Genomic DNA, 18,890 nt, shown 5'->3' with positions numbered 1-18,890 from the left:
AGTCAGCTGCATCCAGAGCTGCCTGGAGAGAGGTCCTGGCCATATTCTTTCCCTCTTCCAAGAGGGCAGTGAACTCCTGCCTTGAATCTTGGGGCAGAGAGTCTTTAAATTTAGCCAGGGAGTCCCACAGATTATAATCTTATCACCCCAGCAAAGCTTGCTGGTTAGAGATATGTAGTTGAACGCTACCTGTCGAATAAACCTTTCTTTAAAAAGGTCCAGTTTCTTCACCTCTTTTTGTTTAGGGGTAGCGCTCAACTGGCCCTGCCTGTCCCTCTCATTTGCTACAGACACAATCAGGGACACTGGACGGGGGGTGCAAGTATAAGTGTACGAACCCACTCGCTGGCACATAATACTTCTTCTGTGCCCTCTTTGAGGTGGAGAGCAAAGGAGGAGTTTGCCACAGGGCCTTGACCAGCCCCATCACAGCCTCATTGATGGGTAAGGCCACCTTGGATGGAGCTGCTGCAGCCATGGTATTACTAAGGGCTGTGTGATGTCTCTTTAAGATCCTCAATTTCCAGACCCAGATTTGCAGCTATCCACTTCAAAAGGTACCAGTGGGCCCTGAAATCATCCTATGGAAGAGGACACCTGGTCCCAAGACAGCCTTATCTGAAGAGGATGAATAGGAGGCTTGCACCAGAGGAGGGGAGCCCTCTTTTTCCTCAGCCCCAATGACATCCACCAGAGCCATCTTCTGAACATTGGTACTTGGGTCAGTACTGGAGTCGGGGTCCAGTGATGACTGAGAAGGAGCGAAAGCCTGTCTCTCAGAAACCACTGAGTAGGAGCAACGGGAGGGAGGACCTAGTGCCAGGGGAAACCCCAAGGGGTTCCAGTAAGACCACTGCATTGGCCAGTGACCCGCTGGCCAGGTGCTGGGGGGTGATCAGTACCAAACGCTGGTGGTGCATAGGTTGGGTACCGGTGGTGAGCCTTAGGTTGCACCTACAGTTCCCTTCAGACTCAGAACAGGAGCCCTCTCTTGGAGACCACAGTGGAACAGTTCCTGATTCCGCCACCGTGCAGTGCCGGGGGTCCAGAGACCAGCGGTGGACCAGAGATTATTTGGATGCTGAGATCAGGATCAGCTAGCCTCTAGAGGGTGTCAGGGGCCCTGATCCTGGAAGGAGCCTGACGCCCCTTGTTCCTTTCTGCTTCTGGACATTGGAGTTGGAGGGTGTACCAATGGAGTCGGGGGAACCGGGAAAGCAAATGGGTCCCTCACAGCTTGGAAAGCCTCCGGTGTCAATGGAATACTCAGATCACTGGTGCCACAGTTGCTTCTGGGTGTTGGCAGAGGGTCCCACACTGGACTCAGTGCTCTAGCCAGAGTCAATGGTGCCATTATGGGCCTGGGAGTGGAAGAGTGGCCTAGCACAGGTCTCACTGTGCTGCCTTCCCACCCCTTGTCCTTCTTCTGCACCAGCAAGTGCCCTCTGTCAATGCACTGCTTTTTGTGCTTCTTCCTCGGCACTGGAGATGGTGAACAGTGCCGGGAAGAGCTTGATGCTGGAGGAGCACTTCGCACTCACGCCAAAGTGCTCAGCACCATATTGTAGTGGCTCTGCTCTGAGGCTGGTCTGAGGGCAGCTTCCCTGAGGATAGCCTTCAGCCTAATGTCTGTCTTTTTTAGTGCAGGATTTGAAGTCCCGACAGATCTGGCAATTGACCTTCACATGAGTTTCCCCCAAGCACTTCAAGCAGCTGGAGTGTGGGTCACTCACAAGCATAGGTTTGCCACAGGATGCACAAGGTTTGAAGCCTGGAGACTGAGGCATGCCTGGCCCATGGTGCAAAGGAGTCCCTCAACGACAGGAGCTAATTATGTACATTAATTCTAATTTCAAAAACGATATACACTAAACTATGATAACTAAGAATGAAGAGTTAGAGTCCAAAAAACACTGGGAAGAAAATCTTGCCGAAGCAAGAAGGGTCATTCCAGCAACAGTCAAGGACGGTAAGAAGGAATTAAGAGGGTGCATAGCCAGTAGCACCCCTTATACTGGCACATGAGTGCATGGCTCCAGCAGGCACTAGAGCTCGGCCAGTGGATACCCCTAAGGGAAAAATCTCCAGCGCGTGCTGGAGGGTGTGCACATACCTAATATGGAATGGACATGAACAAGCACTCGAAGAAAAATATTGAACATTAAGAGTCATAATGACTGGCTTCCCCTCTCTTGTGCTCAGAAAGCATGAGTAACCTCAGTCTTACACTTTTGTGATGAGTGTACCTTTGTAGATCATGTTCTGAACTTCCACAGTATGGAAAAAAGATGACAAAGCACCCTTCTATTTTTACTATGGAATATGAAAGCTGCTCAAAGATATTCAAAAACACTATTGTCAAACAAAATAATTCAGTTTAAAAATCTGTATATAGTCTATCCAATCTGGTAAAATTCAACAGTATGCACAGGCATTAACACTTTATATTGTATTAAAATGTAACATCCATTATCCAAATATATCAAAATCCACTCACAAATAATTGTATTACCTTTGTATCCTTGTTCAGTCTCCCTGAGATCAATTTTAGTTATTGGCTTGAAATCGGTGTCCCATAACCGAATACAACCATCTCTCCCACCAGTGGCAAAACCTTCCTCACAACCATACATACTAAAAATTCCAGCCTGTTAATCAATAGTATAATAGTTTTGAAAGTTGATAATAATTTAAACATAAAAACAAATCCAAGTGTGTTTGAGTATGCTCTTCTTAAAGCAGAAACTGTTAAGAACTGTTAGATAATACTGTTTAAAAGACAAGATGCTCTCCACTCAGAAAACAAACCAAACACACAGGTGACAGTTTATTTCAAGTGCTATCTTACCAATCCATTGATTGTGAATTATAATGGAACTTTTTGTATAAATGTCATACACATAGTGTACATATGTGACTGTAAATTAAATTTAATTAATGTTGTTACAAAGGAGTATTAATTAAACGATAGGACACTCACAATAAATGGTCACCCAGAATAAACAAAACAAGCAAACAATTGATACAAATATTCTTACAGGTGCAGAGATGGCTCAGACAACGTTTCATGAATTCAGTTCAGGAATCATTTGGAATCTGATGTAAACTGAAAGAGTTTGCATTTCATTTTTTGTTGGCACAAAAAGTATCTACTGTAGTTTGAATTGCTTTTTCACTTTTAAAAAAGGCAAAATTTATGGATTGCCATGTTCTTCTACATTACAATAGTTTTACAGTACTTGTTAGAATGCTTACTAATGTATCACCCACCTTGTCTCTACTGTAATATCTTTTATTGGACCAACTTCTGTTGGTGAGAGAGACAAGCTTTCAAGCTTACATAGAGCTCTTCATGAGGTTTGAGAAACTTAAATCAGAGTGTCACAACTAAGTACAAGATGGAACAGGTTGTTTAGCATAAGTAGTTAACACATATTTCAAGGGATCATTCAAGATTAAGTGGCCGTTAGTAGGTTATAGATTGTTGTAATAAGCCATAAATCCAATCTCTCTATTCAGTCCATGATTTTTAATGTCTACCAAAGTTATTAATTTAAGCTTCCAGACTCAACTTTTGGAAGTGTTATGCAGGTTTCCTTTGAGGATGAGGACGGAGAGGTCAAATATAAAGCGATTGCTTTGTGAAAAGTGTTCACCCACAGGTGAAGTGATGTTTTTGTCTTTTATCATTTTTCTGTGTAAGTTCACCCACATAGTTGTTATTGGGGCATTTAGTGCACTAAATGAGGTACACAACATGTTATGAAAGGCATGTGTAGGGCCCATGGATCTTGAAAGGGGTGTTGTGGGATTTTTTTTATCATTGTAGTAGTGGAAGATATGTCTGCAAGTTTTGCATCTGTTGTTCTGGCAGGGTCTGACGCCACTTTGAGTTGGTATGTCCTGGTCTGTGGGGAGCTTGTGTGTGATGAGGAGGTTGGAGAGGTTGGGAGGTTATTTGAAGGCCAGAAGAATGGGTCTGTACCTATTGGGTTCCAGGAAGTGGGCGGGCAGGAGCCTGCCCACTGCTTAAGGACCCCCACCCCAGCCTAAGGGGAAGATCTACAGGACCTGGAAACCAAATTTTTCTGGGGGACAACTAATGAAATAACAGGGACAGGAGTGCAGTCAAAGGGTCAAAAGAAGGAAGCCTGACAGGGACACCGAGCAGAGAACCCCGGACAGCACCCACTGCTCCTCAAAGGCATCAAGAGAGCCAGTGGACGCCGCCCAGAGGAACTCTGCCCGGATACGTGAACAGATAGAGGATCGGAAACAGGCCCCACAGACACAGGAGTCTCCATTGGCCAACCTCCTCTCCCTGGTTTTATACATGGCCGTTTTAGCCAGGGCCAAGAGGAGGTTGACCAGGAGGTCCCGTGACTTTGTGGGGCCATGGATAGGAGTGCATAGAGAAGGAGGTGAGGGGAAAAGTGCAGCCAGAAACATAACAGGATATTTGTGAGGAGCCGGAATAGGGGCTGCAACCTGGAGCACTCCAAGTAAATGTGTACCAGAGTCTCCCTCACGCCGCAGAAGGGGCAGGTGTCTGGGATAGGGGTAAAACGCGCCAAATACACGCCCGTGCTCACGGCCCCATGAAGGAGCCGCCAGCTGATATCCCCGCTGGGCCTCGGGACCAGGGTGGAGTATTGGCTGGCCCACCAGGGCTCCTCACCTTCTAAAGGTGGCAGGAGGTCCCGCCACTTTGTATTGGTGCAGGACACGAGGGTGAGGAAGTAAAGAGTGTGGAGCACAAGCGTGTATAGGTGTTTCCTTGGTGCGGTCTGGAAACAAACCGGCTGCAAGTCGTACAGCCAGCTCATGGAGAAGGGGCAGGGGGACCGGTTGGGTCCACAAGAGTGGGTCTATAATTGGGTGGTCACCTGCTCTTGCCCTGAAGGGCTGAAAAGCCAGCTAGGCTAGAAGCTGGGCTGAGTGGGGAAGTAGCTGCAGCTGGGCCACGCCCCAGTCAGGGCCCAGCTGGCCCTTATAAAGGCTGGGAGCCAGAAGTTCAGGCAGACTCTCTCTGGCTGGAGAGAGAGACAGGCCTGGCTGTGGGGGAATTCACCTGAGGGACCTAGAGTGAGGCAGGGCTGGGGAAAGGCCTCAGGAGCTGGGAAGCTCTAGGCCAGCAACTCCCCAGGCTGCAGGGTCTGGTCCCAGGCCCATATAAGTATTGGGGTTGCAGAGGGGCAGCCTGAAGGTGGGTAAAGGCAGCCAGTCCAAACCCCTTGTTTCCTGTGATGATTGGCTTTTACACTGCAGTCCGCCCCAGGGTGCGGGGCTAGATGGTGACTGGCAGTAGCCATGACTGAGGCGGTATGGGGATAGTGGGTGAAAGTTCCCTGGGGCGGGGAGACCCAGGGAGTGGGGGCACTGCCAGGGGGCAGCACCCAAGGCAAGGGCACCAGATCCTGGGAGGGACCAGGGACGAGTGGTAAGGTGGGATCACTGGCCTGCGGAGGGCGCTCTGGGCTGGAAATAGAGCTAATTCCCAGGATGACCAGCAGGAGGCGCCGCCAGCTGAGTCCAAACCCTTACAGGGTCCAGGAAAGATTTATTTCCGGGTGGGGTATGCATTGAATATGGGTTGTAGTTGTTTGATAATACCCCATATGGGTTCTAGTGATGGGTGGTAGGTGACAACTAGGGGTGTGTGGTCAGAGGGGGGGTTATTTCTCTATTGAAGCAGGTTCTCTTGGGGTATTTGGGTGGCTCATTCCATGATGGAACTCAATTTTTGAATATTACTGTGATTCTTCATACAATGTCAGCAAAGCTGTGTCTTTCTTAGGCTCATAACCACTGAGGCTCAGCAACAACTGTATATCGAGACTGTTGTTTCTACCAAGGTTCCAGAAATATAAATCCCCTGGGTAGCTCTTATAGCATAACACTAAGGAAACAATCCCTACCCACATGTTCAGAGAAAACACAGTGGAACACTGTATTCAATACTGTATTCAATACAGTTGTTTCTAGCAGTTTCAAATGTATTGAGGACAAGATGTTAAAAGAATGCTCTGCCTTTACCTTGAGAACAAAAGGAAACATGAACATATGTAATCTAATTAAGGCACTAAAGTTGAATGTTTAGGAATATGAAATAAACATTTACAGTAGTAAAATATGCCTCTGCTATTTTTTAGCTCCAGTGTTCATCTACACTGAATAGATTGAGATTTTTGTTTGATTCAAATTACATTTTTAGTATTTAATGAGAGTTTTTAAAATCATTTCCACGTTATGTGAGCAAGCCAAAGAGAAATTCCATTGTAAAGCAGATTTGCTCATGTTCTTATTGCCTTGGTTACTGAGAAAAACACATAAGATGCTTGTTATGCTTAAGATCTCATTTTAATGAAAATCCTTGGTATGGAATATTGGGAATCCTATTTTAAATAAGACTAGCATATTAAATAAGACTAACATATTAGAATCTATGTTTATACAATTGGTCTATTCAGAACTGAAGGCACCTTAAAAATCTATCAAGATGATACCTTACATTTAAGTCTGTTTGGTGAAATCAGTATCAAAACTACACACAAACAAACAACAGCAGCAGTTCTGTCAGTAGAACAAGATACTGTAGCTAATACTTAAATACCTACATAATCAGAGTATAAAGTGAACAATTCATAAAGTCTTAGTGAACACTATACATTCTGTTACGATTTGACACAGATTAGAATCTTTTGAAATATTACAGATCCATTACAGTTCTTCAATTCAGTGAACAAGGTTAATTTTCATAAGTTAGAATTAAAAATATAACTTACACTGTGAGCTCCTTGAATTGTGCGGACTAAGTTTAGCCCTTTCCAAACATAGATGTCTCCATTTAAAGCACCAGAGTACGTGATATCTTCTTTTGCACATGCTAAGCAAAGGATAGTTTGGAGATCTCCTGTTTTGCCAAATATTCCTCTTTTTGCTGTCAGTGCATTTCCACACAACGTCCAAAACTATGAAATGTAAATGATACATGAAGAGAAGTCTCTGCAGCATTTTTGGTTTTGACATCAGTTTGCAGATGTTTACAGACATCTCTACATATTGTTCAGTAACTGAGCTAGACACTTATATGGATCTTGCCTCTTAACTGACTGTTCCATCATGCTACAAATAACTTATAAAGAATGGAAAACTACCACAGTAGATCTTAAGATCACATACACAATGTGATAGTTAATTTTTTTGTGTGTATATGTATTAAACTGAAAAATAACTCATGCTGTTTTATTATTGTTACCCTCATTCTTCTAATAACCTCACCCTCACTTTGTCTGTCACCTTTTCATGTGTGATATATAATAGAATGGAATCTTCTTAAACAAGGGACTTGTCTTGTTTGTTTGCAGAGCTCCATACATAACTATGGGCTGTAGAAATAAAAAATAAGACCAAGTCCTGAGGTCTTCTCTTAGTACTTATTCATGTAAAATTCCCATCAAGTTTGCCTGAATGAGGATCAAGTAAGACTCTCAGAATTTAGCCCAACAGTAGTGTGTGCTGATAGGAAGTCATGAAAGACAAGATTATGAGCCATTTATAACCATAAGATTGTAATCTGAGACAAATTAAGAACATGCTTTGGGCATTTATAACAAAATTCAGATCTTGATATGAACTTCCTTAGAGTTGAAAGTGTTTGGATCAAGGATTTTGGTTTGGGGCCCATCTCCAATTTCCATATCTTTTTAACATAGGCCTAATTCCAGGTGTGGAAGGGGAACATTTTCCACACAGCTTTCAAACTTCGGGAACACTATACTGCCCCCCCACCTAATTTTTGGTTGGCTGTAGAGGGAGAAAGGGGAGGCAGCAAATTATACCTAGTTTAAGACTCATTAGAACTCATAACTGCTGCCCCACTAACAACAGTTTAGCAAAATAATTCAATAGGAGGTGGCATATCCAGTGCAGCCTCCACCCCAGCAGGGGATATTGATGTGGACACAGCAGCAAAATGAAGACAAACACATGCATGGAATAAAGCAGCAGGCTGCAAATTTTATTAAACTTTAACAAAAGGGATGGGCCCTACTTGTCCATCACCCATATTCTCCTATACCATATAACCCATAACGTAGTGTGGCTCTCCTCAGCCTACCCCCAGGACTCAGCTCTGTCTGAGTCTCAGCACCCTCCCCCATGAATGGGACAGAAGATGCAGCAGGGTTGTGACCTCAGCCTATGAGGGCCACAAGATCTGCCTCTATCACATGAGCCCAAGGCCCGTCACCAAAATCCAAGATCTTTTACCTCTTGGAGCCATTCATTTTATTCTCTTAGCCACAGTAGAAACTGGCTGCAAGTTGTGACAAATAAACACCATCACTCCAGTACCTCAGTCAGGCAGTAAGAGCATTCCTATTTAACCCACTGTGGCTTGAAGATGCTGCAAGGATGGCAAAAGACTCTCTGGTCCTCTGCCAATTGGCCCATGGAAGAAAAAATTCCTTCCTGACTCCCTAAACAGGCGATCAGCTAGACCCGCAGCACCTGTCTGGCTGGTTTCCCATTCCTACTTCGAATGGGTAGGCTGGGCTGCTGGAATGGAGCTGGAAGAGGCTCCACATTGTCCCTGCACCAGATAAATCTTGGGAGCTGGGGAATGTTGGCCAATCTGCACCCCTCTCCTCTAGCTGGCAAATCGGTGCCTCCCAGGGGGAGGAACTTCCTATTGTCCCTTGCTGAGTGTCCTTGCTACTGGGACTATCCCCATTTCAGCACTTACCCTACCAACTTCCCCGCCCACTGATGTGGGTGGCCAGCATTTCTGACTAGGCAGGAGGTAGCAGCTGTGATTCCTGCCTACAGCAAGTTCAGCGACAGACTCAACTCCATTCCAGCCTGGGGCCCTCTGGCCAAGTGTCTGTGGGACACAGATTGCCAGGACTGAGTGTCTACAGAAGAGAGAACTCAGACTCTGCTCTTCCTCCTGTACCACTTAGGGATAATTTTATATGTGGCAAGTCACTTTTGCCAAGACTTTTGCTAAACTTAGGTACCTAACTATATATGTAGGAAGCTAAATTAACCTGATCCTGCAAAGTAATTAATAAGAAAAATAAGAATAACACCTACCTCTTACACAGTGTTTTTAAGTGTAGACCTCAAAGCTCTTCACAACCTTTTAAATGTATTTAAAAGCCAATGGTACTTACTCATCTGAAATTGCATGCAGGCTTTGAGAAATGTGGAAGGTTGCAGGTGTGGCTTTGATACCCAGCCTAGACATTCAGCAAAAAGCTCAGCTGCAGTACACTTCAGAAATAGTTTGGGTTGCTTGACTAGAGAGAAGCTCAGAGAAAAGACTACACTTTCCCCATTTCTTCCTCCCCAAATATTAATCTTGATTCTACAACACAGAGTAAATACTCTATAGTATAGAGCTGGAGAAGCTATTTATGTTATCTACCTCTAAGTTCAAGCAGAGATCCCATCCTTCTAACCTTAAGATATAGTATGGACTACTGTTTGTACATCTTTTGATGGGAATCCAACACCTAATCCTCAAAGATTTCAACACACAGTTTTATGGCATGCCTTAATCTGTATCTGTTTGTTTGGATGGTTAATTATGACCATTTTAACAAAGCATGGGTGCTAACTAAAGATAGGTTTTTGAGAAGCAGCTTGCAGAACACAGCAAATGGCATAACTACTGCCAAAACCACCCCACAGTTTTGAAAATAGTGTCAGTTTAGCGTTCAAACTTCTCAGCCACCAGAGCTAGAAAGATTAGCAAGTTTCCTAAAACTTCTGTTTAAAATTTTTCCCACCTCTAATCATGGGAAATAATTGCCATCTGGTAGAGATGCATCTCAAAGACAGGGGAAAACAGAAAACTTTGGCCAAGTGAGGGACTTCCTCCAAGCTTTGCATAAACCCAAGGAGGTTTTATCCAAAATATGAACCTTTTGGGGGGGATTTTCATTTTGCTTTCAATTTTACTTAAATTTTGGTCCCATTTAAATTTTGATACTAGGCAACAAAGTAAGGCAACAGGAAGGTAATTTACAAATATGTATTTAGGTCCACATGTGCCTCCTGTGCAAAATTGTGGGAAGGAACAAATACTGGAGCTGTGGAGTACTCAGGTTCTCTCCTCAGTTCCCTGAGATCAGAGGTACAGGGAGCTGGGCCAAAAAATGGAGTGGAAAACCAAGGATCTCTAAGAAATCTGACTCCCAAAGCTGCAGAGGATGTCTAGCAGCATGGAGTGACTCCTCTCATACCTTCTCTGTAGTCTCTGTCCAGACTGGCTGAGCAGTTAGGATCCCTATCTCATTCATAAGAACATAACATAAGAATGTCCATACTGGGTCAGACCAATGGTCCATCTAGCCCAGTATCCTGTCTTCTGACAGTGACCAATGCCAGGTACTTCAGAGGGCATGAACAAAACAGGTAATCATCAAGTGATCCATGGTTCTGCAATTTTCTTAGCCTCAGTGAGTGAATCAATCCTTTCAGACCTTTTCAATGATGTCTTATTGAGATTTAACTAGGAAGAGATAACTGAAGATGTTGGTGAGCAGTTTGGTGGAATAGAGAGGGCAGAAGCCAAAAATGGGAGTGAGTATTGGTAAATATTAAGACATTAAATGTTTATACTTTGCTTGATAAGCTGTCCTGCACTGCAATCACTTCATATTTCTGAAAGTTTCCCTCATCATCTCGAATTGGCTGCAAACCTAGAAAACTAGATAGTGTTCATGGGCTTTGGGGGTGCCAGGATGCCACCTACTGAAAGAAAATAGGCAAGCAGTTCAGGACATCGAATGACTTCATAAACATTAACAAATGAAAATATAAAAGCAACAAAACCAATTTACCTTTATATGTTTCACTCCACAGCTAACCATTCTGTTTGGCTGATATGGATCCCAGGAAATATCAAAAATCTGTTAAAAATATTCAAAGATGCTACTTTGAATTATAAACCAGTTGAATCTGCCATATATTTAATTTACTTTTGCACATTTTTAAATGCAGTTCTATTGCTCAGTATTTGATTAAATCAACAGCATAATGTTTAGGTGAATATAATGCTGTATGACATGAATGACAAGTATAACTATAGCTAGACTGAGGGATAATGCAGACATGTGCTTGCAGGCTTCCACACACAGCTCTGCCAGCAGATCTCATTCATAACTTGCAACAACCCACCTATTATAGTCCCAGAGAAATTTACTGTGCCAAACTGGGGAAAATAAAGTGCAAGTTGTGTGATGTGAGCTAATGTCCCCCAAAAGTTAAGAGGAGAGACCATTACTCATCTTCACTCATTATCTATGGGAAAAGGTGTACCCAGGTCAGGTTAGGCAATACTAACCCAGTATGCCATCTTATGTAATGCAGCTAAAGTGGTAATATTCACAGAAATTTACATAATAAAATTACATTAGTCATTTTGGCAAGCAATATATATTTTTGTATATAATACAAAGTAAGCATATTTCAAAATTAAGAACTATATCCCACATTTTTTACTCAGAACTCCTGTTGAGGTCAATGGGAACTTAGTCTCAGTAATAACTGCACAATCAGGCCCTCAGGGAAATATTGTATAAAGTTTGAAAATAAAGAGTTTATACTATGGCCCAAACTTTCAAGAGTGCCTCAGTCTTTGGTTCTCCATCTTTAGATACTTTAGAGGGGCCTGAATTTCAGAAAACACTGAGCAGCCAACCTCTGAAATTCAGGCCCTTTCATGGTGTCTCAATTTGAGTACCCAAAAATTGAGGCACCCAAATCACTAGTTTCTTTTTAAAATGTAGACTAGTGATATTCAGACCTCAGAGGTTCAGGAGCCAAACTAGCAATCAACATTACCCAAAAGAGCCACAGTAGTGTGAATTGTTTCATTTACTATATATACACACACACACACACCCACACACACACCCCTTGCCTAATTTCTCCATTTTGATTCAAAGCACAGTAGCTACTCCAGTCAGTTAACAAGTATTTTATCATGTTAAGTATGCAACCAGTCATTTAGTATAATAAACACTGTCTTTCAAAATATAAAATGTAAATCTTCTTTATAAAAAGTTGTGATTTTGAAGTATTTTCTAAGTACTATACTTCTTAAAATATGTAAATGACAGACTGCAGCAATGTCTTATGACCCTCACACCAGAAAAGACTTTTTCCATTACTGGTGTTCTTCAAGATGTGTTGCTCATGTCCATTCAATTTAGGTGTGTGTGCTCACCACATGCACCGGTGCCAGAAGTTTTTTCCCTCAGCACTATCTGTAGGAGACTGGCTCCAGCGCCCCCTGGAGTGGCGCGAACATGCCATGGTATATAGGGCACTGCCAGTTCCCCCCACCTCAGTTCCTTCTTGAGTTGCCTGGCATGGGACCTTGCTCACACCCAGTCTTATCCTTTCCCTTGCGGGAGGTTGGAGACCAGCCTCGCCCCACCTTCTTGGCCTTCTTGGTTGGAGCCATGGATGGGGAACGATAGTGGCCAGTGGACAGTCCCAGTGGGGCACTGCGTACTGAGGTCGTGGTACTCGGCGCCGAGTTGGAGCGTTGCTCTGGTGCCAGTGTGAGGGCCAACTCCATAAGGCACGTTCTTAAACAAATATTGCACTCCTTCTTAGTCCTTGGCTTGGAGGACTTGCAAATTTTGCACTTCTCACTAACTTGTCCTTCGCCCAAGCAACACAGACAACTGCTGTGTGGTTCACTAGTGGGCATGGGTCTCTTGCAGCGATCACAGAACTAAAAGCCTGGGGACTGGGGCATGCCCCATCCCGAGGCAAAGTCCCATTCGGAACCTATGAAGTCTCTAACTATAGCTAAGGGATTTACAAACACTAACAGAAAACTATATACACTTTAATACAAGAGATAGCTAGTTCGTACGAACGAGCAGCAACAGCACTAGCTGAAGCAGCAACAGTTCCAGCACCATCACTGGAGACAAGAAGGAACTGAGGCTGAGGGGAACCGGCGGTGCCCTGTATACCATGGCTTGTGTGTGCCACTCCAGGGGGCATCAGAGCCAGTCCCCTACAGATACTGCTGAGGGAAATACTTCCAGCATTGGTATATGTGGCAACCACACACACCTAAGTTGAATGGACATGTTCTCGAAGAAGAACAAAAACATTCAACCACTAGAATTTAGGATCAGATTAGACAATCCCCTGCCAAACACCCTTTTACTTTCACTGTGGGGAGGGCTTGAAGGGCTAAGTGTTGAAACACTTCGATCATGGCTTAGAGAAACAGAGCCTGAAACAGCTCCCTTTGAAGTCAGTAGCGAAACTTCCACAGACATCAATGGGAGTTGCATCAGACCCTAAAAGAGTAATTTTGAAAAACGAATAAAAACATTAATCTTGATGTGTTAGAAATATAGTACACAACAGTGAAGCACTGAACTCACCCAACTCACAAAGTACATACAGACAGTATAAACACATATTGTTTTGTTCTGTTGCCATTATTTATGTATATTCTATCATGTGAAATATTCACAGATATACCATGCATAGTAAAATATATATGCACAGTGAAAAGATTCATTTATCTTAATGATCATATGTGTGTGTGTTTGTGTGGTTTTTTTTGACTGGTGGTGAAATTGCTTTGACATTTCCTAATTTTGGGCAATATACTCCACTCAGATCCACTTGATGGACCTTGCTGTGCACTAACTTAATGAAAAAATAATACAATTTAGAAACAAAAATTTTACAGAAGTTATTGGGAAATGCTTCAGACAAAATTCAGATAATTCCTTCTATAGGATTACCCTATCTGAATGGCCAGTAGCTGTTGCTAGTAGTTTTCCTTTCTTCCAATCCCAAATACATACAGTATTTTTGGCATCCAGTCCCACTGAGGCTAAACACTAAGGGGGAAAAAAAAGCATCTAGTTAATTGAAGATCAGCCCAAAATAAGTCTTTCAACTGAGCATAGTATGTGTACAAATATGACTCAAATTAAAACTAAATTGCTAAAGATACCATCAAGATATCCATGTTAAAAATTTATTTATTATTAGGACATGCCAAAAATTCTAGTCTTTTCTAGAAGCTTGAAATTAATTACCTGACTTTTAAGTGTACCATACATAGGCTAAATTCATCAGAAGATCTGAAGCATTTGCTTCAGTAGCACAACAATCTGGCATTCACATCTTACTGACCTGTTATTAAAAATAAATGGGTGATTAAAACACTCCTCTCCCACCACGCACACCACCACATTTCATTATGTCTATGGTGCTCATTTTTGTGGACTTTTCTAGTAGCATTTTATAACTATAATTTATCCTTTAATTTTCAATTTTGTTTTTGAAAGAATGCATAATTAATTATTTTAACAGCTTAATACAAATAAATGAACTGCCCTCTCCCAAGAAACAAAGAAAGCAAAAATCCCTTTTTGTCCAGGCTATGGCTATAGACAAACAGACGAAGAAGAGATGTTTAAGATATAAATTAGCATACCAAGTCTCTTCAAATTTTGCCTAATTTCACAGGTCCTTATGAGGATGCAGGAACATAGAAATTTTCCTATTGGATAACACCAGTGGTTCATCTGGTTCAGTATCCTGCCTCTCCACCCAGTCGGTGGGGGAAGGGTGCAGGTGGGTCCACCCCCAGCCATAGAACTGCCGGGTAACCGGAGGATGGCTTAGAGACCCTTGCTCCAAGCGGAAGGAATAATCCTCGGTGCATACACCCTCAGTCATAGTATGACTGAGCATAGGAGGAGAACTTAGGGTTTCTCACTCTGCCCAGGACGGGGCTTTGGATTTGGTGTATGGACCCTCGGTGGTAGAGGACCGAGTAATATGGAGGGAAGCTTAGCGTCCTGCCCTCCAGGCCGGGAGGGAGTGAGCATTGTAAGCCCCAGTGCCGGTGTGGGCAGTGTTAGGATATAGATATTCAGGCCTGTCTGTAAAGGCCTATACTCTAAGAATTTAGGTGTATTCTTATCACTTGGCTAGTGATAGAGGTATAAAAGAAAGAATCAAAACCACTGTCTGCCAGTGTAAGGGCCTTCTCTTACTGTGACAGTTTGTGGTCCTGTGCTTAGGCTCAGGCCTTTGGCTAAGCAGCAGAGGCAGCCATAAGCTGGGAAGCGAACGGTCACATCCTCACATTCCAAACTAGTCACATTGAAATAAGGTGCTATTGGGCTGTTAGGCACTATCAGGACAGAATTGTATTCCTATCACCTCCAGAGAAAGGGAAGTGCCTAGAAAATGTAAAAGGAAACTTAGTTTGATAGCATCCTGTCTGGCAAGAACTCACTTATCAATAGCTGGGATGTGAAATCCTCACTTCTGTATTGTTTTGTCATTATAGTTCCCACTTTGCTGTTGTTTGTCTGTATAATCTCTGTCTGGTTCTGTGATTGTTCCTGTCTGCTGTATAATTAATTTTGCTGGGTGTAAACTAATTGAGGTGGTGGGATATAATTGGTTACATAATCATGTTACAATATGTTAGGATTGGTTAGTTAAATTTCAGGAAAATGATTGGTTAAGGTATAGCTAAGCAGAACTCAAGTTTTACTATATAATCTGTAGTCAATGAGGAAGTGACTGGGTGTGGGTGGGGGTGGGCATGTGGGTGTGTGAGATGGGAACAGGGAATGGGGGTAAGAAAATTGGAATCATGTTTTGCTAAAGGGGGAAATGGGAACAGGGAATGGGAGTAAGGAAGATGGAATCATGTTTGGCTAAGGGTAGGAATGGGAACAGGGACACAGGTGTAAGGCTCTGTGGTGTCAGAGCTGGGAAGGAGGATACTAAGGAAGGAAACTGGAATCATGCTTGCTGGAAGTTCACCCCAATAAACATCGAATTGTTTGCACCTTTGGACTTCGGGTATTGTTGCTCTCTGTTCATGTGAGAAGGACCAGGGAAGTAAGTGGGTGAAGGAATAAGCCCCCTAACAGGCAGCGTGAAATCTCCCATGATTAAAAGACCTTCAGAGTGGTACTAACGGTTTGTGATAATAATGTTCAGGAAACAGAAGGGTACAGCTACAGACTCGGGAGTCCCACAATCGTGGGCAATGGCATAAACAGTGGGGTCCCAGGAGGCTGGGGGACTGGGTGCCCATGCCACGGGGGAGGCAGCAAAGGGGGACGGGACCCTCTTACCTCTTGCAAAGGGGTGGGTGGGGAACTCTCCCAGCTGGAGAGGGCTCTCACCAAAGTGGGATACAATCCCTGGGGTTCTGTGGCGGAGCTTCAGAGGGGCGTGCTTACTTGGCAGGATTTACTAGACTTGTATGCCGAGTATGAAAAGCAAAAGGGTAAAAACCTAGGGGCAGCTGTGGGCTCAGTATGGACTGCAGCAGCCATGTGGTATCAAATGTCGTCGGGACAGAAAGAGGAGTTGGGGAGAAGGGAAGAGACATGTACCCGACAACTAGTGGAAATTGAGCAACTAAAAGCGCAAATCACTAATCAGGCAGCAACCGAAGCCTACACCCAAGAAAAGCTGCAAGTACTGGCCCTTCAGGGGCTTGTCAAAGATTTGACCATTCGTGCTCAGCATACACCACAGTGGCAGTGTGACTGACACGAAAAGGAAATTGAACAGTTAAAACATCAGTTGGCCGTATGTTCAGTCCAGGTGGCGAGCCTCACGGGGGATGATTCAGGTTGTAGAACTGATCAATAAAATTGTTTTTAATTGTTCACTTATATTAATATAACTTCATAAGCAAAGTTTTTATGAATGAAACAACATTCATTCATGAAACCGATTACCCCAATAACTGGCTAATTGAGTTTCACTTTCAATCCAATTGCTGCTTAAATCACTCAAACTTACACTGTTTCAACATTCAGAGTAACAGCCATGTTAGTCTGTATTAGCAAAAAGAAAAGGAGTACTTGTGGCACCTTAGAGACTAACCAATTTATTTGAGCATGAGCTTTCGTGAGCTACAGCTCACTTCATCGGATGCATACTGTGGAAACTGCAGAAGACATTATATACACAGAGACCATGAAACAATACCTCCTCCCACCCCACTCTCCTGCTGGTAATAGCTTATCTAAAGTGATCATCAAGTTGGGCCATTTCCAGCACAAATCCAAGTTTTCTCACTCCCCCACCCCCCTCCAAAAACCATTTTTTTGGAGGGGGGTGGGGGAATGAGAAAACCTGGATTAGTGCTGGAAATGGGCCACCTTGATTATCATACACATTTTAAAGAGAGTGGTCACTTTGGATGGGCTATTACCAGCAGGAGAGTGAGTTTGTGGTGGGGGGGCGGAGGGTGAGAAAACCTGGATTTGTGCTGGAAATGGCCCAACTTGATGATCACTTTAGATAAGCTATTACCAGCAGGAGAGTGGGGTGGGAGGAGGTATTGTTTCATGGTCTCTGTGTATATAATGTCTTCTGCAGTTTCCACAGTATGCATCCGATGAAGTGAGCTGTAGCTCACGAAAACTCATGCTCAAATAAATTGGTTAGTCTCTAAGGTGCCACAAGTACTCCTTTTCTTTATGTTTCAACATTCTAACTTCTGCTCACTGTTTGTCATTCATTATACTTGTCTGTATTGTAACTTCTGTTCACTGTTTGCCATTCCTTACACTTGTCCATATTGTAACTCAAACTCCATTTTAACTTGTTCCAAACTCCATTTTAAAATGCTCACTCCATTTTGTAAAAGCTTGCTGCAACCTTCATTTTTGCAAAACCCTGCTGTAATCTTATTAGCTTAGTTTAGATGTGTGAATGAGGTATGTATGGATGATGGCATCAACTTCCAGCCTCAGCCTGTCCTGATGAAATAAAGTATAAGCACCAATGGCTGAAGAAGCAGACAACAGCCCTGACAAAGCAAGAAGAGTCCACCCTAAAAAGAAAAGAACAAAAGTACAATTGAAGAAACATCAAAGCCAGGTTCCAGGCTGAAAGTCATGTCTGCAACTGACGTGTTATCAATCACACCAAACCCAGAGGCAGCAAGACACAGCAAGACCTATAGACTCTGGATTCAAACTAAAGCCTACAAAAAGGATGGATGAGATGGAAGATTTTGGAGGGTAACATTCTGCTGCCAACTTGGAAGGACGTCGGTGCATGCCCAATAGAGACCCAGCTCTTCCTTGTGCCCAACTCTTCTGGCCAGTTAGCTGCCACAAGCTATGAACCCAAGCCACGAACTCAAGCTACACTCAGGACTGGTAACTACACAGCAGCTGCAGAACATTTGGGGGGGGGTGTACATAGGTATTAGATATTAGTTATTGGTCATAAATCAAATTGTGTTATAATAAAGGTGACATCTTGTCTTGTCCCCTGAAACGATCCTGTGTAGTTTTGTCTGCATAACAGGGTGACCCGTGTGAGGGCTTTGGTTTTTCCCTTTGCGAGGATCCCCAAGGGTAGGTGGATTCTTGTTGCACCCCGATAGCAGCCCACATTAAAATGGAGGAGAGGTCCACTGAGCAACTCCAGGATGGGAATTGGGTCGAGACTCAGCGTATTTCAGCCAGAATTCAGAGTCCGCTGGACCCGGCAGATATGCTGGCTCGTGAGCTCGGCCCCTTCAAAACGGAAAAGGCCGCTAACTGGCTCCTTTCCCTTTGGAACATCATACATATAAATAAATTTGTCCCAGCAAGAGACTGAGCGGGTGCTCACAGCTGCCAGCCCAGAGCTGGCCTCCACCCTAAAAACCACGGTGGCCGAATTGCTGGGAAAGGGGTTGCCTGTCGTTCAAGCCTTGGCAAACATTCTTCTTTCCGCTAGGGACAAACGAAAATATTTATCTAACCTAGATCAGGCCCCTGGGCAAACCAGGTTAGACTATTTTTATCAACAGAGTTTAATTGCGGCTGTCTTGGGACAAATTCAGACGGCGA

General features: G+C 43.6%; 1 protein-coding gene across 1 annotated transcript in view; it reads right to left on the bottom strand.

The window, feature by feature from the left end:
• EML6 (EMAP like 6) overlaps positions 1–18,890 on the bottom strand; it is a 321,111-nt gene that overhangs the window by 249,465 nt on the left and 52,756 nt on the right. The window contains exons 4-7 of the mRNA XM_084624464.1: positions 13,794–13,892; positions 10,851–10,919; positions 6,786–6,971; positions 2,513–2,648 (exon numbers count right to left, since the gene is read on the bottom strand). Of these exons, the coding sequence (XP_084480590.1) occupies positions 2,513–2,648; positions 6,786–6,971; positions 10,851–10,919; positions 13,794–13,892 (490 nt within the window). The remainder of the gene's footprint in view (positions 1–2,512; positions 2,649–6,785; positions 6,972–10,850; positions 10,920–13,793; positions 13,893–18,890) is intronic.

This window comes from Lepidochelys olivacea (genome assembly GCF_965140295.1).
Source record: "Lepidochelys olivacea isolate rLepOli2 genome assembly, chromosome: 3".
NCBI classification, from domain to species: Eukaryota; Metazoa; Chordata; order Testudines; family Cheloniidae; genus Lepidochelys; species Lepidochelys olivacea.
Note: the sequence above shows the minus strand (reverse complement) of the source record. Positions and strands in the feature narration are given on the sequence as shown.